The 22927-nt window shown below is 65.1% G+C and overlaps 2 protein-coding genes across 4 annotated transcripts; one reads left to right on the top strand and one right to left on the bottom strand.

The window, feature by feature from the left end:
• Window positions 1-442: 442 nt before the first annotated feature.
• On the top strand, window positions 443-9777 carry LOC142004674 (importin-4-like). Of its 3 annotated transcripts, XM_074982316.1 has the most exons (22): window positions 445-477; window positions 560-613; window positions 981-1090; window positions 1209-1317; window positions 1411-1540; window positions 2068-2181; window positions 2259-2375; window positions 2818-2941; window positions 3151-3262; window positions 4324-4448; window positions 4952-5029; window positions 5122-5179; window positions 5272-5377; window positions 5661-5854; window positions 6030-6083; window positions 6160-6285; window positions 6641-6849; window positions 7303-7435; window positions 7684-7788; window positions 7992-8061; window positions 8171-8302; window positions 8384-9777. In XM_074982316.1, the coding sequence occupies exons 2-21, from the start codon at window positions 569-571 to the stop codon at window positions 8299-8301; spliced, it is 2250 nt and encodes a 749-aa protein (XP_074838417.1). In that variant the 5' UTR covers window positions 445-477; window positions 560-568; the 3' UTR covers window position 8302; window positions 8384-9777. The 3 variants fall into 3 exon arrangements, with proteins under 3 accessions (XP_074838415.1, XP_074838416.1, XP_074838417.1); XM_074982314.1 differs by lacking the exon at window positions 4952-5029 and having other exon boundaries at window positions 443-477; XM_074982315.1 differs by lacking the exon at window positions 6160-6285 and having other exon boundaries at window positions 443-477.
• A 164-nt stretch (window positions 9778-9941) lies between these two features.
• LOC142004996 (meiotic recombination protein REC8 homolog) lies at window positions 9942-16512 on the bottom strand. The gene is given in 19 exon segments (XM_074982669.1): window positions 9942-10122; window positions 10487-10593; window positions 10680-10787; window positions 10909-10975; window positions 11132-11180; window positions 11442-11560; window positions 11641-11707; window positions 12473-12607; window positions 12767-12861; window positions 12944-13035; window positions 13308-13371; window positions 13450-13567; window positions 13777-13853; window positions 14296-14377; window positions 14476-14590; window positions 14782-14857; window positions 15362-15504; window positions 16256-16324; window positions 16457-16512. Coding segments are annotated over 19 exon segments (1731 nt in total). The 3' UTR covers window positions 9942-10030.
• Window positions 16513-22927: the final 6415 nt, after the last annotated feature.

Below are 22927 nucleotides of genomic sequence, written 5' to 3'. Positions count from 1 at the left end.
GGGCTCAGGACTGGGCCGGGTTCAGGGGCTCTGGCTGGGATCGGGGGGCGGGCCCGGTCCAGGGCTCAGGCTAGGCTGGGTTTTGGGGTTCAGAGGTCAGGCTGGGATTTGGGGGGGCAGGGTTCAGGCTGGGCTGGTTTTGGGGTTCGGAGGCCAGGCTGGGTTCGCGGGGGCTGTCTGGGGCTCATGCTGGGTTCAGGGGCTCAGGCCAGGATCGGGGGGGGGCCAGGCCAGATCGGGGGGGGGGGGGGCCGGTCCAGGGCTCAGGCTGGGCTGGCTGTGGGGGGGCCGTGCGGGGCTCAGGCTCTGCCCCCCAGGTGGTGCTGAAGCAGCGGCTGCTGCCCCCGCTGCTGGCCGCCCTGTTCCCCATCCTGAGCGCGGAGCCGCCCCCCGGGGCAGCTGGACGCGGAGGACCAGGAGGAGGAGAGCTGCTGGAGGGGGGCGACGCGCAGACCCCCCAAGCACGCGGCTGCCCAGGTGAGCCCCTCCCCCGGCGCCGCCACCACCCTGCCCCCGCCGGGCCCTGCAGCCCCCTCACCCGTGTCCCCCCCGCCCCCAGGTGATCGACATGCTGGCTTTGCACCTGCCTCCCGAGAAACTCTTCCCCCAGCTGGTGAGTGCCTGGGGCGGGGGCTGGGCTGGCTGGGGGGCGGGGCCTGTGGTCGTGAGGGCTGGGGGTGGGGCTTGCAGCTGGATGGGCGGGGCCAGCTCAGGCAGAGTGTGTGGTAGGGAGGCCTGGGGGCGGGGCCAGTGGCAGGATGGGGTCGGGGTGGGGCCTGAGGGCGGGCGGAGGCTGTGGCAGGATTGGGTGGATGGTGCTGGGTTGGGGTGGGGCTATGGGGGGCGGGGCTGTGGTGGGGAGGCCTGGGGGTGGGGCCAGTGGGGGTGGGGCCTAAGGGCGGAGGCTGGGACAGGATTGGGCGGATGGCACTGTGTGGGGGCGGGGCCTGCGTCAGGGTAACCGCCTCCTCCGCCCCCAGATGCCGTACCTGGAGCCGGCCCTGCAGAGCCCCCGGCCCTACGAGCGCAAGGCCGGGCTCATGGTCGTGGCCGTGCTGGCCGAGGGCTGCGGGGATCACATCCGCACCAGGTGGGGCGCGCCCCGGCGACTCACCCCTGGCGGCGGTACGGGGCATAGGACACGCGCTGGGCGGGGGGAGGGGCCGGCTCGGGGTCCCCTGACCAGCCCCCTGCCGCCCCCTCCCCAGGCACCTGCAGGCCCTGCTGGGGGTGATCTGCCGGGCGCTGGCGGAGGACAGCCTGGTCGTGCGCAGCGCCGCCCTCTTCGCGCTGGGGCAGTTCTCGGAGCACATGCAGGTCAGGGGCAGGCTCGGGGGGAGGGGAGGGGAGGGGGGGCCCCCCAGAGGCGGATGGGGGGCCCTCGGCTGACTCTGGCCCCCCCCACCCCAGCGCGACATGGCGGCCTTTGCGGGGGAGGTGCTGCCACTCCTGCTGTCCTACCTGCGGGGGGTGGAGCCGGCGCAGGGGGGGCACCTGGCCAAGGCCTACTACGCCCTGGAGAACTTCGTGGAGAGCCTCGGTGAGGACCCCGGCGTCCGGGACGGCCCCCCATCCCCTCTGTCCTCTGCCCACCCCCGTTCCCACTGCAGGACCCCGGCGTCCGGGACGGCCCCCCCCACCCTCCAATCCCACTGCAGGACCCCGGCGTCCGGGACGGCCCCCCATCCCCTCTGCCCACCCCCGTTCCCACTGCAGGACCCCGGCGTCCGGGATGGCCCCCCCCCCATCCTCCAATCCCACTGCAGGACCCCGGCGTCCGGGACGGCCCCCCATCCCCTCTGCCCACCCCCGTTCCCACTGAAGGACCCCGGCATCCGGGACGGCCCCCCCCATCCTCCAATCCCACTGCAGGACCCCGGCGTCCGGGACGGGCCCCCCTCCACTTCCACTATAGGCCCCCAGCATCTGGGATGGGGCCCCCCCACAGGCCCCCGGCATCCGGGACGGCCCCACCCCCACTCCCCGTGGGCCACCGGCGTCCAGGATGGGCCCCTCCCCCCTCCACACGTGGGACCCCGGCGTCCGGGCACTGACCTGTCCCGGCAGGGCCCCGGGTGGAGCTGTTCCTGCCGGCGCTGGTGGAGCAGGCGCTGGGGACCCTGCGCGCCCCAGGGGGGCCCCGCCCCAAGGAGTTGGCCATCAGTGCCCTGGGGGCCATCGGTGAGTGACACGCCCCCCCCAGCCCCGCCAAGCTCCGCCCCCTCCGCCCCCCGCTGACCCCGCCCCCTCCCTCGCAGCCTCGGCCGCCGAGCGCGCCCTGGGGCCCTACCTGCCCCCCATCCTGGAGCAACTGCGCCACTTCCTGCCCCCCGGCGCCCCCCAGGAGCAGCGCCCCCTGCAGTGCCAGGCTGTGGGTGAGTGGCCGGGGCAGGGGGGAGGGAGGGGCGGGGCTTGAGCCTGGGGATTGGCGGGTTCCTAGCCCAGCCCCCTGTCCAGTATAAAGGGAGGGAGGGTAAGGGGGCGGGCCTTAGACGCTTGGGCCTGTGTGATTGGCACGATTGTGGCTGTGCTCTCCAGGGAAAGGGGAGGGTGTGGGGGCGGGGCCCCAGGGAAGGGGCGGGGCCTGGGTGCCTGGGATTGGCAGGTGCCTGGCTCCGCCCTGAGGCAGGGGAAAGGGGGGAGGGTGTGGGGGCGGGGCCCCAGGGCAGGGGCGGGGCCTGGGTGCCTGGGATTGGCAGGCGCCTGGCTCCGCCCTGAGGTGGGGGGAAAAGGGGGAGGGTGTGGTGGGGAGGGCGAGGCCTGGGCAGGAGCCGGCATGGGATTGGCCGGCTCCTAGCCCCCCCACCCCCCCCTCAGAGACGCTGGCGGTGCTGGTGCGGGCGCTGGGTGCCGAGGCGGGGCCGGGGCTGGCAGAGGAGAGCTGCCAGCTGGGGCTGGCCCTGGCCGAGGGCTGTGAGGACCCCGACCTGCGGCGCTGCGCGTGAGTCCCCCCGCGGCCCCCCGGCCATCGCTTAGCCCCGCCCCCTTCCTCCCCCCGCGGCCCCCCGGCCATCGCTTAGCCCTGCCTCTGCTCCCCCCATATCTCCCCTTCCTGCCCCCCTGCCATCGGCCCCCTCCCCATCAGCCGGGCCCCCCTCCCAGCCCCAGGCCCTGGCCCTGGCCCCCCCACTTCTGACTCTGCCCCCCCAGGTACAGCCTCTTCGCCGCCCTCTCCTGCGTCCTGGGGGACGGCCTAGCCCCCCACCTGCCCCAGATCATCACTTTGCTGCTGTGCTCCCTCAAGTCCACTGAGGGCCTCGTGGTGAGCACCGAGCGTAGGGCTGCGAGCTTCCCCCGGCGGTGCCCTGGGGTCGGGGGGCTGCGAGCTTCCCCCGGCGGTGCCTGGGGTGGGGGAGGTTGTGGGGCTGCGAGCTTCCCCCGGCGGTGCCTGGGGTGGGGTGGGGGACGTTGTGGGGCTGCGAGCTTCCCCCGGCGGTGCCTGGGGTGGGGTGGGGGACGTTGTGGGGCTGCGAGCTTCCCCCGGCGGTGCCTGGGGTGGGGTGGGGGACGTTGTGGGGCTGCGAGCTTCCCCCGGCGGTGCCTGGGGTGGGGTGGGGGACGTTGTGGGGCTGCGAGCTTCCCCCGGCGGTGCCTGGGGTGGGGTGGGGGAGGTTGTGGGGCTGCGAGCTTCCCCCGGCGGTGCCCTGGGGTCGGGGGGCTGCGAGCTTCCCCCGGCGGTGCCCTGGGGTCCGGGGGCTGCGAGCTTCCCCCGGCGGTGCCCTGGGGTCCGGGGGGGGGAGGTTGTGGGGCTGCGAGCTTCCCCCGGCAGTGCCTGGGGTGGGGTGGGGGGGTCAGGGGGCTGCGAGCTTCCCCCAGCGGTGCCCTGGGGTCGGGGCGCTGCGAGCTTCCCCCGGTGGTGCCCCGGGGTCGGGGGGGGGCGGGTCGTGGGGCTGCGAGCTTCCCCCGGCGGTGCCCTGGGGTCGGGGGGGGGCGGGTCGTGGGGCTGCGAGCTTCCCCCGGCGGTGCCCCGGGGTCGGGGGGGGGCGGGTCGGGGGGCTGCGAGCTTCCCCCGGCGGTGCCTGGGGTGGGGTGGGGGGGTCGGGGCGCTGCGAGCTTCCCCCGGCGGTGCCCCGGGGTCGGGGGGGGGGGCGGGTCGTGGGGCTGCGAGCTTCCCCCGGCGGTGCCGTGGGGTCGGGGGGCTGCGAGCTTCCCCCGGCGGTGCCCTGGGAGGGGGTGTTCGTGGGGTTTCGAGTGTACCCTGGCAGTGCCGTGGGGGGGAGGGTCGTGGAGCTGTGAGCTTCCCCTGGCGGTGCCCGGGGCGGGCCAGTTGGGGCACAGGCAGGCCCCCCAGTGCCACTGGGCTGTGACCCCTTGTCCCCCCAGCCGCCCCCCGAGGATAGCAGCTCCTTCCTGCTGTTCGAGGAGGAGGAGGAGGAGGAGGCCGAGGTGGAGGGGGACGAAGATCTGGACGAGCTGGAGGACGACACCGACGAGGAGGAGGAGTTCGGGTGGGGAGGGCTTGGCTGTGGTGGGCGGGAGCTGGGGGGGGCAGTGCTCTGGGGGCCAGGGGCACAGACTGGGAGTGGGGGGGGCTGTGGCTGGGGGCCGTTGGGGGGGCTGTGCTCTGGGGGCACAGACTGGGGCTGGGGGGCAAAGCCGGGGGGCTGTAGCCAGAGGATGTTGGGGGGCTGAGCTCTGGGGTCCGGGGGCACAGACTGGGGCCGGGGGGTGTTGGAGGGGCTGGGGGTCAGAGCCGGAGGGTGTTGGGGGGCTGAGCTGTGGGGTCCGGGGGCACAGACTGGGGCCAGGGGGTGTTGGAGGGGCTGGGGGTCAGAGCCGGAGGGTGTTGGGGGGCTGAGCTCTGGGGTCCGGGGGCACAGACTGGGGCCGGGGGGGGCTGGGGGTCAGAGCCGGAGGGTGTTGGGGGGTGAGCTCTGGGGTCCAGAGCTGGGGGCTGTGGCACAGTCGGGGGGCCGCGCCCCCGCGCCCCCTTAACCCCCGCGCCCCCCAGGCTGAGCGTGGGCAGCGCCTTCGTGGAGGAGAAGGACGCCGCCTGTGCGGCGCTGGGGGAGATCGCCGCCAACGCCAGGTACGGGGGGGGGCAGGGCGGCCGGGGGCGGGGGGGGCGCGACTTGCCTGTCCGTCCCTCCCAGCGCCTGTCTGTCCGTCTGTCCCTCCCAGCGTCGCCTTCCTGCCCTACCTGGAGAGCTGCCTGCCTGAGGTCTGCCGCCTGCTGGAGGTACGGGGGGGAGGCCCCTGGGCGGGGGGGGGCAGGGTTAACCCTCTCTTGGCCGCCCCCCCCTCCACTCGCCCCTCTTTGTGTCTCCCCAGTTCCCCCACCCGAGCGTCCGCAAAGCCGCCTACGAAGCCCTGGGCCAGTTCTGCGTGGCGCTGCAGCGGGTCTGCGAGCGGGACCCCTCCGAGCCCCACGCCGCCGGTGAGAGGGGGCACCGCTGGGGGAAGCTCACAGCCTGGGGGGTGAGGAGGGGAGGGAGGAGCCAGGCCCAGACAGCCCGGGGGGCGGGGGAGAGGGGTGGGAAGGCAGGGGAGGGGAGACTGGGGCACCCCTGGAGGAAGCTCGCAGCCCCGGGGGGGGGTGGGAGGGAGGAGAGGGACCGGGCCGGGGCACCCCTGGGGGAAGCTCGCAGCCCTGGGGGGGGATGGGAGGGGGGCCGGGCACCCCCGGGGGACGCTCGCAGCCCAGCCGGTCTCTCCCCCAGCGCTGCGGCGGCTGCTGGGGCTGGCGCTGCCGGCCATGGCGCAGGGCGTGCGGCAGGAGCGGGAGCGGCCGGTGGCCATGGCGGTGCTGGAGGCGCTGGGCGTGGTGCTGGGCGCCTGCCGGCAGGAGGCGCTACGCGAGCCGGGGCGGCTGGAGGAGCTGGCCGGGACCCTGCGGGCTGTGCTGGAGCGGAAGGTACCGGCTGGGGGGCGGCTCCGTTCCTGCCGACGGGCGCTGCCGGGGCAGCTCGCGGGCGGGGACGCCACTGGTCGGAGGAGTGGTGTACGGGGGGCTCGGGGCACAGAAAGAGGCGAGTGGGGCCAGCCCCCAATTCAGGGGGCCCCGGGACTGACGGCCCCTCTCCCCGCAGACAGCCTGCCAGGACGAGGGCCTGGAGGAGGAAGACGAGGATGACGAGGAGCAGGTGGGCGCCGGGCCGGGGGCAGGTGGGGAGTGGGGGGGTTGGGGGCGCAGGGGAGCTCACCCCACTCCCCCCCCAGGCAGAGCAGGACGCCATGCTGCTGGAGTACGCGGGGGAGGCCCTCCCCGCCCTGGCCGTGGCTGCGGGGGGCGACGCCTTCGCCCCGTATTTCGCCGGCTTCCTGCCTCTGCTGCTTAACAAGCTGGTGAGTTGTCCCGTCCCCCAGCCGCCCCCACCGGGGGACCCAGGCGTCCGGGCCGGTTCTCCGCCCCACCCCCGGGGGACCCAGGCGTCCGGGCCAGTTCTCCGCCCCACCCCCAGGCGTCCGGGCCGGTTCTCCCCCGCCCCCCGGGACCCAGGCGTCCGGGCTGGTTCTCCTCCCGCCCCCCCCCCCCCCCCCCCCCCGGCGTCCAGACTGGTTCTCCTCCCCCCACCCCCACCCCCGACCCAGGCATCCGGGCCGGTTCTTCACCGCCCCCCCTCCCCCCCAGGGACCCAGGCATCCGGGCCCCCCGTCACCCAACCTCCGTTCTCCCCTGCCTCCCCCCCCCCCCCCCCAGAAGCCTAGCTGCTCAGTGGCAGAGCGCTCCTTTGCCGTGGGGACGCTGGCGGAGGCGGTGGTGGGGCTGGGCCGGGCCACGGCCCCCTTCGTACCCCGGCTCCTGCCCCCCTTCCTGGGGGCCGCCCGGGACCCCGACCCTGAGGTGCGCAGCAACGGCGTCTTCGCACTGGGCGTGCTGGCCGAGCATGGCGGGGAGGTCCTGCTCCCGTATCCTGACCCACAGCGCCGTGGGGCTCTGCTCATAGCCTGACCCCAACCAGCCTAGGCTGAGGGAGTGGGGTGAGGGGTGCGTGAGACATAGCGGAAGGGCTGTTTCCATAGCCTGACCCATAGCACTATGGGGCACTACTTCCACAGCTTGACCCACAAGGGGGAGGGGGGCTGCTTGACCCATAGCAGTGGAATTGGGTGGGGGAGCTGCTTCTAAAATCCGACCCACAGCAGGAGGGGCTGGGGAGGCTGCCTGACCTACACTGGGGGTCTGCTCTTATAACTGACTCACAGCGGAGGCTCACGGATTTTCTGATGCCCCGTTGTGGGGGCCGTTCCCATAGCCTGACCCACGGCGAGGGGTGACATCTGGGTGGCCGGGTTGGGGGCTGGCTGGACCTGTGGGGCGTGTGGGACCCCCAGCCCCCTTTTCCTTGACCCTGGCCCCAGACAGTATCCCAAGGTCCTGGCCCTGCTGGCTGGGGGCAGCGCCCAGGAGCCCAACGCCCGAGTCCGGGACAACGTCTGTGGGGCTGTCGCACGCATGATTCTCAGCCAGCCCCAGGCCCTGCCTCTCGGCCAGGTGAGCGGGTTTGGGGGCAGGGGATGGGGCTGGGAATGTCCCATCTAGGGGGCTGGCTGGCTGGCGTTCTCCTCTAGGGGGTGCCGGATGTGGGGCGGGGAAGGGTACCAGCTGGCTTGGCGGGTAGGGAGTGGGGCACGGGGCTGTCCTCTGGGGGGCACTGGCTGGGGAGGAAGTGGGTGGGTAAAGTCTTCCCTCTAGATGTGGGTCGCAGCTGACTGTGGGTCTCCTGCCTTCCCAACCCCCAGGTGTTCCCAGCCCTGCTCCGCTCCCTGCCCCTCACGGAGGATTTCGAGGAGAATAAAACAGTTTTCCGCTGTATCAGTTTCCTGTACGAACACGACCCCCAGCAGGTACCGCCTCGGGGGGCTGGAGGGCAGGGAGGGGGGCTGAGCTGGGGCTTTGGAAGAAAGGAGTGCGAAGTATAAGGGTTAAGTCCCCTGGAATAAGGGAGTTGGGGGTTGGACCTGGGGCCGCCTGTATCTGTGGGGTGTATTTGGGGGTGACAGGGTGGGGGTATCTGGGGCTCACACACCTGTTGCTACCCCCCAACCAGGTGCTACAGCAGCTGGGGGAGGTGGTGCGGGTCAGCAGCGTCGTCTTAGGGACCGAGCAGCTGCCAGCAGGTAAGTTGGGGGGTGCCCCATAGGGAGGGGGCTGGGGATCCCCCTTCGCCTTCCCCTGCATTGGAGGGGTCTGCTCCTCTTTGACAAACACCCCCCGGCTGACCCCCAGATGCACAGGTGTCTCTGCTGTCCCTTCTGCGGCATCTGTGCGCCCGCTGCCCCCTAGAGTTCCAGGCAGCCCTGCAGGCCCTGCCCCCTGACGCCAGCGCCCGAATCAGTGGGGCCCTCAGCTCTGCGTGAGGTGAGTGGGGTGGGGTGGGGCAGGGTGGGGCGTTTTGCTGAGAATAGCTCTCATGGTGTCTTCTCGCTCCTCCTCGGTCAGGTGATCCCCCCAGCGAGGACAGTCACGCCGCTTCCGCCTGTTCTCCTACCATTGGCTGACCGGATCCATCTCCAGATGGCCAGCTCTGGGGCCCCCAGATCCTCCGGATTATTCTCATCTCGGGGGGCCGTTGGGGGCAGAGGATTGAGCTGCAGCCGCCTGTATCCTGCACTATCACAGGAGGGACTGTAGTTTTGAGTCTGTTCTGCCTGTGTTTTTCCCCTCCGCACTGCTATCAACGGGGGATCCAAGTACTCTCTGGTCACCGTTTGCCTGTAACGTTCCCCTTGTGGAGGAGTTTTAGCGCCTGTTGGATTCTCCTCCTTCAATGAAAGAGCAGATTCAGAGCGTCGTTTGAACGGATACCGCAGCACCCCATCACTCGGAGGAGGTCAGTCTGTGTTTGCAGTGCGGTTGTAGGAAGACACCCACTCATGTTGTGATTCGGTTGTGTCACCGAATTATGTGCATTGTCGTTCTCATTTTGAACCAGCTCCTCCTGGGTGTTTCGCTGTCCTTCACAGAGTTGAGGCAGATTCGCCTGTAATTGTTGTTGCCATGGAAAGGGGGTCAGTCTTGTTCTTATACCGTTGGCCTGTAGGTTTTTGGATCTTGTTGCTCGCCTGTATTTATTCTCCCTTTGCCGATGGCAGTTGTCCCTGTTAACCACTTCGCCTGTAGGTTTTTCAGCCACCACGCTGACAGGATAACCGTGCTCAGCTGCTGTGACTGTAGGCGGATTTTTGTCCAGCTGTTGAACCATTTTGCCTGTTCTTTCACCAAGCGCAGTGGTGGAGAGTTTGAATCCGGTAGTCATTTTGGTTCACCTGTACATATGTCACTCCTCTCAAATGAGGGGGGATTTCTTTGCTCAGTTTGCCTGTAAGTTTTCACCCAATCTCATTGCTGGAGTCTTGTTGTTACCCATTTCACCCCCTCTGTCATTCATCCTGTGAGGGAGTTGACTTCGCATTATAAACCAGTGTGCCCGTATCACCCACACTGCTGGTCTTCCTTCCCCTGCCGGCTCCAGCTTGTGGGGCTGTGTCTTCGAGGGTAACAGGTCCGCCTGTATGTTCACCTATCGTCGTGCAGGTGGTTTCATTTCAGTGACAGTGTGTTCCGCCTGTAGGACTTCACCTCCAGAAGAGCAGTGTCTATCTTAATCAGTTTGGCTGACTTCTTTTTCTCCCCCACCCTCCGCTGCTGTTCTACTGGGGCCAGAGCAGCCACCCCGCTTAGGGGCGGTGGTGTTGGGGGGTGGTTTTGTCTGAGCGATTTCCCACACCCCCGATTCCTGTATTTAACATTTCTCTGCCTTTTGACTGTTGTTTTTGATGACAGAAAAAATCTCTATATTCTCTACCTTGAAATAAAATAATCTTTGCTGCAAAGAGTTGGATTGTGTGGGGAGGAGAGGGGGAGCCTAAGTTCTGCCCCCTTCACTGGTTACCGGGGTAGGGGGCCCCAGCCCTTTCTACCTCCCAATAATTCTCAAGGCCCGTTCCTCGCAAAACATTTTAATGAAAACAATTGGTAACAAGGGGGAGGATAAAAGTGCCCCATGGAACAGGGGAGGGTGGCCCCGGCTGGCCCCAAATCCCCCCAGCGTGCTGTAGCCGGGGGGGTGGGGAGACACGGTGGGGGTCAGGCGGGGTGAAATCGGGGCCCAGCTCGGAGGAGAATCGGCCCATAGGGCTCGGCCTGGTCCAGCTGCAGGAACTGGTGCCCGCAGAGAACTGCAAGAAAGGGGGTGGGTGAGGCGCTGGGGCTGAGGTGGCACTTAGGGGGCTGTACAGCCCCACACCCCTAGCACACACACAAGCTCGCACCCCCAGCCAGGAACACAGTCAGGCAAGGACACACACGCCTAGGCTCACACCATCAGAGGGGGACAGGTGTGTGTGCTCACACGTTCAGGCTCATACCCACAAACGGGCCCCACCCCCCACATTCACACCCGCAGGCAGGAAGGCGTGCACACAAACACCCACCTAGGGGGACATCCCCCAAGCTCTCACACACAGACAGGGACGTGTGTGCACACAAACTGGAGCTCACACCCGCAGGCCAGGGGACTCCCCCAGGCAGGGCCCCGCTCACCCAGGCAGAGGTAGAAGATGCGGCTGGCGATGGCACGCGAGGTGGCGGGGGGCACCAGGCTCTGGAAATCCGTCTCCCCCACCCGTTCCAGCTCCGTTGCCACCAGCCTGAGGGGACAGAGCCAGGAGAGAACCCAGGAGTCCGGCCAGTCCCTGCCACCACCACCCCACCCCAGTGCCTGAGCGGGACCCACCTGCGGACGTACTCCAGCGTGATCAGCTCCCGGTCGGGGGGCAGCTCTAGGCTGATTTCGGGCACCTCTGGCACAATGGGCAAGGCCTCCTCGGGCTCCGGCACCAGTCTAGGGGCACGGCAGAGGGGCTGGGGGAGCTGGGGTGCCATGTCCCAGCCCCCCATGGGGACTCTCACCTTATTTCCTGGGGGGGGGGGGGGGGTGACTCCCCAGCCCATGGGGATCTCACCTCCTCTCCTCAGGGGTCACCAGGCTGGGACGGGGCACCTCCTCCTCCGTGGTCTCCAAGGAGATCTCTGGGGGCAGGCGGGGGGCAGGACATCATTAGGCCCCCGCGCTGCCCCATAGCCCCTCTCTGTGGCTCAGCCCCCCCCCCATCACCCTGGCGCTTTCCCCCCGGCACAGCATTTCTCCCCCCCCCTGCCCAGCGCAGCACCCCACCATGAGCATACCTGAGGACACCATCACTGGGACGCTGGGCTCTAGGGCCTCCCGGGCAACCTGCCAATAAAGGAGCTATCACTGCAGGTAGTCAGGGATAGTGGTTAGACCAGAGGCCGGGAGCCAGGACTCCTGGGTTCTCCCCGGCTCTGGGAGGGCAGTGGGGGCTGGTGGTTAGAGCAGGGGGCTGGGAGCCAGGACTCCTGGGTTCTCCCTGGCACTGGGGGCTGGTGGTTAGAGGGGGGGAAAGGAGAACCCGGATGCCTGGGTTCTCTCCCACAGGGCGGGGGGCAGGGGACACAGCGGAGGGGACCCAGGTACCTCGAGTTCACTGACGGGCTCTTCTTTTCTCTCCTCCTCCTCCGGGGGGGCGGCGTAGGCGAGCGGCTGCAGGACGGCACAGCGCTGCCACAGGCCCTGCAGCTCAGGGGGCAGCCAGCCTGGGGGCACAGCCAGGGTGAGGGGCGCAGAGACACCCAGCCCAGGGAGCAGGGTGACCGGGGGGGGGGGGGGCACGTACCATAGGTGGGGGCACCCAGCAGCTCTGCAGGGGTCTTCCGCCGCCGGCCCGGCACCTCCACCAGCACCTGCAGCGCACACAGCCGCAGTGTGAGGCTGGGAGCCAGGACTCCTGGGTTCTCCCCGGCTCTGGGGGGGGCAGTGGGGGCTGGTGGTTAGAGCAGGGGGCCAGGAGCCAGGACTCCTGGGTTCTCCCCGGCTCTGGGAGGGCAGTGGGGGCTGGTGGTTAGAGCAGGGGCCGGGAGCCAGGACTCCTGGGTTCTCCCCAGTGCTGGGAGGGCAGTGGGGGCTGGTGGTTAGATCAGGGGCCGGGAGCCAGGACTCCTGGGTTCTCCCCGGCTCTGGGAGGGCAGTGGGGGCTGGTGGTTAGAGCAGGGGGCGGGAGCCAGGACTCCTGGGCTCTCCCCGGCTCTGGGAGGGCAGTGGGGGCTGGGGGTTAGAGCGGGGGGGCCGGGAGCCAGGACTCCTGGGCTCTCCCCGGCTCTGGGAGAGCAGTGGGGGCTGGGGGTTAGAGCGGGGGGGCCGGGAGCCAGGACTCCTGGGCTCTCCCCGGCTCTGGGAGGGCAGTGGGGGCTGGGGGTTAGAGCGGGGGGGCCGGGAGCCAGGACTCCTGGGCTCTCCCCGGCTCTGGGAGAGCAGTGGGGGCTGGGGGTTAGAGCGGGGGGGCCGGGAGCCAGGATTCTCGTATTCTACCGCCAGGTTTGGGGCCTGCAGGGGATTCCCAGGGGTGTGGGACTCCTGGAGGGCCCTGGCACTCACTGTCAGGGGGCTGGGACGCCCTGCTGGGGGGCAGACTCTCTTGGGGGGGGCCCTCTGGGGGCCAACTCACTCACCAGGGGCCGGCACTGGGCCCTGACGTCCAGGATCTGTTTCTGGAACTGCTCCCGTGGTATCTGGGTGACCTCGTCCAGGAAGCGCAGCTGGCGCCGGGGGGCCCGTGGGGGGACCGGCTCAAACACTTCCTCCAGCTGTGGGGCGTGGGGGGCATGGGTCAGCCGTGGGGCCTGCCCAGGATAGGGCTCAGCCCCACTGCTTACCTTTGGGCTGTGGGGGGGCTGATCCATAGCCCCCTCCAGCTGTGGGGCACGGGGGGACGGGTCAGCCATGGGGCCTGCCCCACTGCTTACCTTCGGGCTGGGGGGGGGGCGGCGCTCGGCCCTGGGGCTCACAACCGGGGAAGGGGGAGCGGGCGGCAGCCGCGGCTCCCTCAGGGGGCTCAGCTCTGTGGGGCAGAGCCCAGTGCAGGGGTTAGAAGCTGGAGCCCCCCAGCCTTCACCCCCTCTCCCCGCCTGCCCCACACTCACCGGGGGGCGGGGGCAGCTCCTCCTTGGCCAGCCGGGCCAGCTCCTCGGGCAGGAGGGGGGGCTCCACCTCGGCTGGGGGGGCCTCAGCCACCCTAGGGGGAGAGACGCTGAGCTCCCCTGCCGGCCCCACCCCACACCCCTAGGGGTACAGGCCCCTGCTCCCCTGTCGGCCCCACCCCACACCCCTAGCGGGACAGGCCCCTGCTCCCTTCCCGGCCCCCCTGCCGGCCCCACCCCACACCCCTAGGGGGACAGGCCCCTGCCCCATTCCCTGCCCACTGCTGGCCCCCACTGAGCACTTCTCCTGGGGCCACAACCCAAGCCCCACCCCGCAGCCTGCCCTGCCCCACACCTGCCCCCTTACCGGGTGGGGGGTGACACTCTGGCTGGGATCTCAGCCTCTGGCACCCTCATCTCCTCTTCCCGCTCTGGAGGAGGAAGGACAGCGTGAGGGGGGGGCTGGGCAGTGGGGCCAGGCCCCCCCCCCGGTCCCCACGACCCCCCACCTGCCCTCGGGCGTCTCCTGCGGGGGACGGGGGGTGAGACGGGGGGCAGGATGAACTCTTCCTGCTCAGCCAGCAGCTCGATCTCCTGCACTGTGATCTCTGCGAGGTCGCGTTCGCCCTGGGGGGGGACAGAGTGGGGGTCACGGGGGGCTGGGCCCCCCCATATCTGTCTACAGAGCTCCCTAGGCTCCCCCATCCCAGCCCCCCAAGCCCGGCCCCGATCCCAGCCCCAGAGAGTCAACCTCCCAGATCCCAGCCCCCCAGAGTCCTGCCCCCAATCCCAGCCCCCCAGAGTCGACCCCCCAGATCCCAGCCACCTCCCCACACCTCAATCTCCAGCAGCGTGATGGGCTCCACCTCCTTCATGGTGATGATCTCGGGGGACACAACCGTGATGGGGGGCACTGTGGGGGGAGGGAGGGGAGTGAGTTGGGGTTAACTCCCCCCCCCCGATTCCCACCCTCCCCCCCACGGGGACATGGGCAGCGAACCAGACTGGGGGGCACCAGAGGGCAGGTCTGAGGGCGAGGGAGAGTCACTGGTCTGGGGGGTCACTGGTTATACTGGGATGCACAGGGCCCAGCAAGCTGGTGGTACTGGTGACGCAGGTACACGGCGATTCTGGTTACATCATTTTGGGGGGGGGATGGGCTCAGGGCCTACTGGTCACACTGGGCCAGCGGGTTACTGGTCACACTGGGCCAGCGGGTTACTGGTTACTTGGGGATAGTGGGTTGCTGGTTACCGCGAGACGGGGGTTCACTGTTCCCAGCCTCCCGCCAGCAGCCGTACTGGGATGCTGGACCGCGCCGGTTACCACTCGGGGGGGGGGGGGGCACCCTACACCCTCCCAACTCGCTCACTCACCTGCCCGCCGGGGCGACGGGACGGGTCTCTCTGGGGTGGGAGCCTCCAGTATGTGCCGGATCTGGGGGGCAGGAGGGTGGCAGGGGTCAGGCCAGGCCCTCCCCCCTCCGCGGACCCAGTGGCGAGGCCCAGAGACAGGAGGGGGCAAGGTGGGGGTACCTGGGGGATGTCAGTGGGGCTGGGCAGCGGCGGCTCCATCGCCCCGAAGAAGGGGTCGGGCGCGTCCTCCAGGGCCTCCATCGCCAACAGGTTATCGGGGAGCAGCAGCCCTGGCCTGAGGGGAGATCAGAGTGAGAGCCCCCAGGGCGTCGGACCCCCCCCCCAGGCCCCCCCACTAATCCCCTCCCCCCTTACTGGCCCCTCGTGACCACTGGACTCCCCCCCCCCCCAGGAGCCCCCTTCCCTTAGCATGGGGGTCAGGCATGTTCCAGGGTTATGGGGGCACTAGCCCCCCCCACAACTCACTGTTCGAGGTCTACCATGTCGATGCGGATTTGCTGCTGGGCCCGGCTGAGGCGCTCCAGGGTGTGCTGGATCTCGTCTGGGGGCCAGGAAGGGGGTGGGGGGTGAGATTGGGGGCCAGCAGGGGCAGGTTGGGGGTGATATTGGGGAGGGTGCTGCAGTTCCTCAGGACAGAATACACATCAAGGGGCCAAATCGGGACCATCTACACCCTAAACTGGGCCTTAAACCCGATTTAGTGCTCTTAATCCAGATTAAGAGCGTCCACACACCCACAGCTAAACTGGTTTCACTCTGGTTTCAGGCTTAGCGTAGAGCAGGCTGGGGAACTGATGCTTGGACCTTGTGTCAGTAAAAATGATTTCTTCCTGGTGCGGGGGGCGGGTCCCACGGGTTATTCCCCAGAGCCGGGGCTTCACAAATGGGGTCTCCCCAAGGGGGCCCCAAGATCACCCCAACTGAGAGCTGTTGCCAAGGCAACAGCACACTGGCTGGCTCTCCCTCCCACGGAGGTGTCGCCCTGAGCCACGCACTGGGTTGAACTGGGAACGGGGGCTGTGGGGCTATGGCGAGGGGCACTCACCGATGAGGTAGTGGCACTGGCGGCTGTAGACCCGCACCACCCCATACTGCAGCTGGGCGGAGAGATAGAGGGAGAAGCGGGGCCGGGGGGCGGAGGGGGTGGGAGGCGGGGCCTGCACCAGGATGTAGGTCAGGATTTCTTCGCTGCATCAAGGGGGGGATGAGTCAATGATGGTGTCCATCCTCCTTCACGCCTCTGCTCCCTGTCCTGTATCCCTCCGCCCACCTTGCGGTGCCGTATCTCTCCACCCACCTCTCTGACCTGTACCCTTCCGCCCACGTCTCCATCCCATATCTCTCCGCCCTGTATCCCTCCACCCACCTCTCTGACCTGTATCCCTCTGCCCTCCTCTCCATCCCATATCCCTCCGCCCACTCTCTGACATGTATCCCTCCACCCACGTCCCCATCCCATATCCCTCTGCCCTCCCCTCTGTCCTGTATCCTCAGCCCACCTCCCTGTCCCTTATCCCTCCGCCCACTCTCTGATGTGTATCCCTCCGCCCACCTCTCCATCCCATATCCCTCCGCCCACCTCTCCATCCCATATCCCTCCGCCCACTCTCTGACATGTATCCCTCCACCCACGTCCCCATCCCATATCCCTCTGCCCTCCCCTCTGTCCTGTATCCTCAGCCCACCTCCCTGTCCCTTATCCCTCCGCCCACTCTCTGATGTGTATCCCTCCGCCCACCTCTCCATCCCATATCCCTCCACCCTCCTCTCCATCTCATATCCCTCCGCCCACTCTCTGACCTGTATCCCTTCGCCCACCTCTCCGTCCCGTATCCTTCCATCCACCTCACCATCACATATCCCTCCACCCACCTCTCTGTCCCGTATCCCTCCTCCCATCTCTCCGTCCCCCTCCCTCCTGACCCCCCTTGACACGCACCATGTCTGGGGCACGTTCACCTTCAGATACTCCCTCTTCACCAGCTTGGTGCCACCTGTGGCTGCCAGCCTGGGGGAGGCGGGGAGAAGGGGGTTAATAGGGAGGTAGCCCCCAGACCCCTCCAATGCAACCCATGGCCCGCCCCCCCTCCCCAATTATAGATCCCCCCTCGCCTCCTCCCCAGCCAGACAGCGCCATTACCAGATGGTGGCAAAGCGGCCCGTATGGCGCTGCAGGACATTGGGGTAATAGAACATGGTGGTGCCGAGCCGGGGGGGCTATGAGAACCCCAAAAACGGCCTTCCCAGTAACTCTGCAACCCTATACGAGGCTTCCCCACTGCTCAGCTATTCAAATGGGACCGTCCCCAACAGTACAGGCCCTGGAAAACCCTATAGCTATAGGGGAAACCCCACAACCTCTGGATTCTGCAGCACCCCCAAGAACCCTACAGAGGCCGTGGCACCCCAAAACACTGTAAACTGAATGAGGCCTTAATAATGCCACCGGACTACTTTTTAGGGGGCGGAAAAGGGCTTTTGCTCCTTCCGCCAAATTCAAAGGCAGAGTAATTAACTCGAGTGTTCGTTAGTTGCTAACGAGCATGCTAGCTTGCCTGCTGCGTCAAGGTTTTAAGACCAACAGGGCAACGCAACTCGATTAAGTTTTGTATTTAAATGAATTAACAACTGGAGTTAATTAGGCCAGTTGATGAACAGGAGACGTGTTAAATATTAAATGACAGTGGTGGGGGGCTGGATTATCGGGCTTGGTAAATAGGTGTAGGGCTGAATCCACCCAGGCGAAGGGAATTTGGGGTTGAAGCCAAAAGCAATTAATTAGAGTATTAAAAATTAATGATGGGTCTCAATTAGCAATATGAGTCTCTGGGCATTAAATGGTATTGGGGGGGGGTTCCTTCTCTAAAACTAATTAATCGTGCTACAAAATAATAATGCTGGTGCTTAATAAGGTTAATTGAAAATGATGATGTGGCATTAAAAACTCACGGGGGGGGGGGAAGAGCAAATTAGACTAGTTTTTTTTTAAAGAAGCAGCAACTAACGAACTGTGATTTAAGATGAAAACGATTAACCGCAAAGAAGTGTTTACCAACACTATTAAGAAACGGAAAACTACTTGAAACCAATGTGAATATGTTAATTAGGGAGATGGATAATTAATGGTACTGGTAACACATTAATGATGACATACAACAATAGAAAATAACAATGATATGAAGAAATTAATGAGGAATGAGGACAATTAAGAGTGCTCTAGCCAGTTACTGACGTAAATGAACACCTTTTACTGCATTAATTAGGGTAAAGCCCAATTAAAATTTGCTTTTAATAAAGCCGGGCCAGCGTTGCTAGTAAACAAATGAAAAAAGCAGGGGTGTTAGTTATCATGCAGCTAAGTTAACAGTGATGAACAATTAACAGCTACAATTAACAATTAGAGGTGGAGGGGGAAACGAGAAAGGCAGAGCAAGCTGTTAATTAGCTAGTTAGGAGAAAACAGTTAAAACTAATAACAAGTTAAGCCGCTAGACAATTAGAGATGCTAGTAATTAATTAATTAGCCCAATGGACAATAGGAGGTCTGTGAAGGAACAAATTAGGCTAATGGAAAATTAGTGGTAGTATTAATGAATTAATCAGCCCAATTAATAACTCGAGGTACTATTATGGAATTAATTAAACCAATGACCAGATGTGCTAGTAATGAACTAACTAGGCTAATGGGCAAACAGAGGACCTATTAACAGGCTAATTAGCCCAATGGCTAATTAGAGATATTAACGAGCTTAATAACCAAATCGACTATCAGAGGAGCTATTAATGAGCTAATTAACCAATAGACACTCAGGCGTTAATAGTGAGCTACTTAGCCAGCGGGCTCTCAGAGGAGCTATTAGTGAGCTAATTAGCCCAATGGGCTCTCAGAGGAGCTATTAGTGAGCTAATTAGCCCAACGGGCTCTCAGGGGAGCTATTAATGAGCTAATTAGCCCAATGGGCTTTCAGACGAGCTATTAATGAGCTAATTAGCCCAATGGGCTCTCAGAGGAGCTATTAATGAGCTAATTAGCCAACGGGCTCTCAGGGGAGTTATTAATGAGCTAATTAGCCAACGGGCTCTCAGGGGAGCTATTAGTGAACTAATTAGCCCAACGGACAACTAGGGCCATTAACTACTACTGAGGCGAACAGCGCTATTTCACGCTGATGGCAATCAATGACGGCAATTAGCTGCGCTAGTAATTAACTGTGTGTTGCCAGGACAACGCTCGCTCGGCTTAGCCCCGCCCACCCGGCCCCTCGCCCCTGGAGCGCCAGGCAGAGCCTAGCGCACGGCTCGGCTTTTATCAGCCCCTGAGCATGGCTCCGCCAATGGGAGCGGCGCGGCGCCAGCCGGCCGGCCAATCAGAGCTCCCGGGTCCCACGCGGGCTCGGTCCCCTCGCCCAGAGACAGCGAATCGTCGGCGGCTTCTCGCGCGCGGGGGCTCCGGCCAATCAGCGGCTCGTTCCCAGGCGGAGACGGGCAGGCCCTCCGCCCCAGCCGACCAATCAGCAGCTTGTTCCCAGGCGGAGACGGGCAGGCCCTCCGCCCCAGCCGACCAATCAGAGGCTTGTTCCCTAGCAGAGCCCTCCGGGCAAACGTCCCCGGCCGACCAATCAGGGCCTTGCGCGAGGAGTCGGAGTCACGAGGGACTCCAGGTGCTCCGAACCTCCGACCAGCCCCCGCCCACCCGCAACCAGCCTAGTGACGAGCGCCCGCACGGCGCGCAGCCAATCGCAGCCCTTCCTGCCCGCCGGGCGACACCAATCAGAGGGACGCAGAGGTTTTTCCCGCCACATTTCCCCTGAGGTAAATGCCGTCTCTCACTGCAGCCGCCTGCCTGGGCACCGGGTGTCGCTGGCCACGCCCCCGTGCCAGTCAGCTGTCAATCACCGGTGTCACCCGCCTACCCCGTGACGCTTACCTGTCAATCACCAGTGTCACCCGCCCCTGCGTCAGTTACCTGTCAATCAACAACTTCGATTGCCCCGGTGTCAATCACCGCCCTCACCTGCCTCCTGTGACCCCTACCTGTCAATCACCAGTGTCACCCGCCCTGCGTCAGTTACCTGTCAATCAACAACTTCAATGGCCCCCCCCCCGTGTCAAGCACCTGTCAATCACCAGTGTCACCCGCCCTGCGTCAGTTATCTGTCAATCAACAACTTCAATGCCCCCCTCCCTGTCAAGCACCTGTCAATCACCAGTGTCACCCTCCCCCCCGTAACAATTATCTGTCAAGCAGCCAACCATGTCAATCACCACTGCCAACAGCTCCGCCCCGTGTCAGTCAGCCATGCCAACAGCCGCCTACACTTCTCTCGGGTCCGTCCCTGGTGCCAACAGTCCACCCTGTCAGTCACCAGCTCCCTCATGTCAATCACCACTGCCAACAGCTCCGCCCCGTGTCAGTCAGCCATGCCAACAGCCGCCTACACTTCTCTCGGGTCCGTCCCTGGTGCCAACAGTCCACCCTGTCAGTCACCAGCTCCAATGTCAATCACCACTGCCAACAGCTCCGCCCCATGTCAGTCAGCCATGCCAACAGCCGCCTACACTTCTCCCGGGTCCGTCCCTGGTGCCAACAGTCCACCCTGTCAGTCACCAGCTCCAATGTCAATCACCACTGCCAACAGCTCCGCCCCGTGTCAGTCAGCCATGCCAACAGCCGCCTACACTTCTCCCGGGTCAGCCCCTGGTGCCAACAGTCCACCCTGTCAGTCACCAGCTCCCTCATGTCAATCACCACTGCCAACAGCTCCGCCCCGTGTCAGTCAGCCATGCCAACAGCCGCCTACACTTCTCTCGGGTCCGTCCCTGGTGCCAACAGTCCACCCTGTCAGTCACCAGCTCCCTCATGTCAATCACCACTGCCAACAGCTCCGCCCCATGTCAGTCAGCCATGCCAACAGCCGCCTACACTTCTCCCGGGTCAGTCCCTGGTGCCAACAGTCCACCCTGTCAGTCACCAGCTCCAATGTCAATCACCACTGCCAACAGCTCCGCCCCGTGTCAGTCAGCCATGCCAACAGCCGCCTACACTTCTCCCGGGTCAGTCCCTGGTGCCAACAATCCACCCTGTCAGTCACCAGCTCCAATGTCAATCACCACTGCCAACAGCTCCGCCCCGTGTCAGTCAGCCATGCCAACAGCCGCCTACACTTCTCCCGGGTCAGCCCCTGGTGCCAACAGTCCACCCTGTCAGTCACCAGCTCCCTCATGTCAATCACCACTGCCAACAACTCCGCCCCATGTCAGTCAGCCATGCCAACAGCTGCCTACACTTCTCCCGGGTCAGTCCCTGGTGCCAACAGCCCACCCTGTCAGTCACCAGCTCCCTCATGTCAATCACCACTGCCAACAGCTCCGCCCCGTGTCAGTCAGCCATGCCAACAGCCGCCTACACTTCTCCCGGGTCAGTCCCTGGTGCCAACAGTCCACCCTGTCAGTCACCAGCTCCAATGTCAATCACCACTGCCAACAGCTCCGCCCCGTGTCAATCAGCCATGCCAACAGCCGCCTACACTTCTCCCGGGTCAGTCCCTGGTGCCAACAGTCCACCCTGTCAGTCACCAGCTCCAATGTCAATCACCACTGCCAACAGCCCCGCCCCGTGTCAGTCAGCCATGCCAACAGCCGCCTACACTTCTCCCGGGTCCGTCCCTGGTGCCAACAGTCCACCCTGTCAGTCACCAGCTCCAATGTCAATCACCACTGCCAACAGCTCCGCCCCGTGTCAGTCAGCCATGCCAACAGCCGCCTACACTTCTCCCGGGTCAGCCCCTGGTGCCAACAGTCCACCCTGTCAGTCACCAGCTCCCTCATGTCAATCACCACTGCCAACAGCTCCGCCCCATGTCAGTCTGCCATGCCAACAGCCGCCTACACTTCTCCCGGGTCAGTCCCTGGTGCCAACAGTCCACCCTGTCAGTCACCAGCTCCCTCATGTCAATCACCACTGCCAACAGCTCCGCCCCGTGTCAGTCAGCCATGCCAACAGCCGCCTACACTTCTCCCGGGTCAGTCCCTGGTGCCAACAATCCACCCTGTCAGTCACCAGCTCCAATGTCAATCACCACTGCCAACAGCTCCGCCCCGTGTCAGTCAGCCATGCCAACAGCCGCCTACACTTCTCCCGGGTCAGTCCCTGGTGCCGACAGTCCACCCTGTCAGTCACCAGCTCCCTCATGTCAATCACCACTGCCAACAGCCCCGCCCCGTGTCAGTCAGCCATGCCAACAGCCGCCTACACTTCTCCCGGGTCAGTCCCTGGTGCCAAGAGTCCACCCTGTCAGTCACCAGCTCCAATGTCAATCACCACTGCCAACAGCCCCGCCCCGTGTCAGTCAGCCATGCCAACAGCCGCCTACACTTCTCCCGGGTCAGTCCCTGGTGCCAACAGCCCACCGTGTCAGTCACCAGCTCCCTCATGTCAATCACCACTGCCAACAGCTCCACCCCATGTCAGTCAGCCATGCCAACAGCCGCCTACACTTCTCCCGGGTCAGTCCCTGGTGCCAACAGTCCACCCTGTCAGTCACCAGCTCCAATGTCAATCACCACTGCCAACAGCTCCGCCCCGTGTCAGTCAGCCATGCCAACAGCCGCCTACACTTCTCCCAGGTCAGCCCCTGGTACCAACAGTCCACCCTGTCAGTCACCAGCTCCCTCATGTCAATCACCACTGCCAACAGCCCCGCCCCGTGTCAGTCAGCCATACCAACAGCCACCTACATTTCTCCCGGGTCAGTCCCTGGTGCCAACAGTCCACCCTGTCAGTCACCAGCTCCAATGTCAATCACCACTGCCAACAGCTCCGCCCTGTGTCAGTCAGCCATGCCAACAGCCGCCTACACTTCTCCCGGGTCAGTCCCTGGTGCCAACAGTCCACCCTATCAGTCACCAGCTCCAATGTCAATCACCACTGCCAACAGCTCCGCCCCGTGTCAGTCAGCCATGCCAACAGCCGCCTACACTTCTCCCAGGTCAGTCCCTGGTACCAACAGTCCACCCTGTCAGTCACCAGCTCCCTCATGTCAATCACCACTGCCAACAGCTCCACCCCCATGTCAAGCATCCATGCCAACAGCCGCCTACACTTCTCCTGGGTCAGTCCCTTGTGCCAACAGTCCACCCTGTCAGTCACCAGCTCCCTCATGTCAATCACCACTGCCAACAGCTCCGCCCCATGTCAGTCAGCCATGCCAACAGCCGCCTACACTTCTTGCGGGTCAGTCCCTGGTGCCAACAGTCCACCCTGTCAGTCACCAGCTCCCTCATGTCAATCACCACTGCCAACAGCTCCGCCCCATGTCAGTCAGCCATGCCAACAGTCCACTTGTGTCAATCACCAGTGCTAACAGTCAAATCTCTGAGTGACATAATCTGGTGTCACATTCCCCATATGACTCTTTCCGGCTGTACCACCAGGCCTAAGCCCTCTCATTCGTCTCCCATCAGATCCTGAGATCTAATTAACTCGGGCTCTTTCTGCACCTCTTGCTGGGGTCCCCCGTTCAAAGATGGTTATGGTAATGAGTGTTAAAAAATTCAGTCATATCAGACTGATGCGTGAGGTACGAAATTTCATAACTTACTGTACCCGTCC

This window comes from Carettochelys insculpta, chromosome 32, assembly GCF_033958435.1.
Source record: "Carettochelys insculpta isolate YL-2023 chromosome 32, ASM3395843v1, whole genome shotgun sequence".
In the NCBI taxonomy this organism is placed as follows: Eukaryota; Metazoa; Chordata; order Testudines; family Carettochelyidae; genus Carettochelys; species Carettochelys insculpta.
Note: the sequence above shows the minus strand (reverse complement) of the source record. Positions and strands in the feature narration are given on the sequence as shown.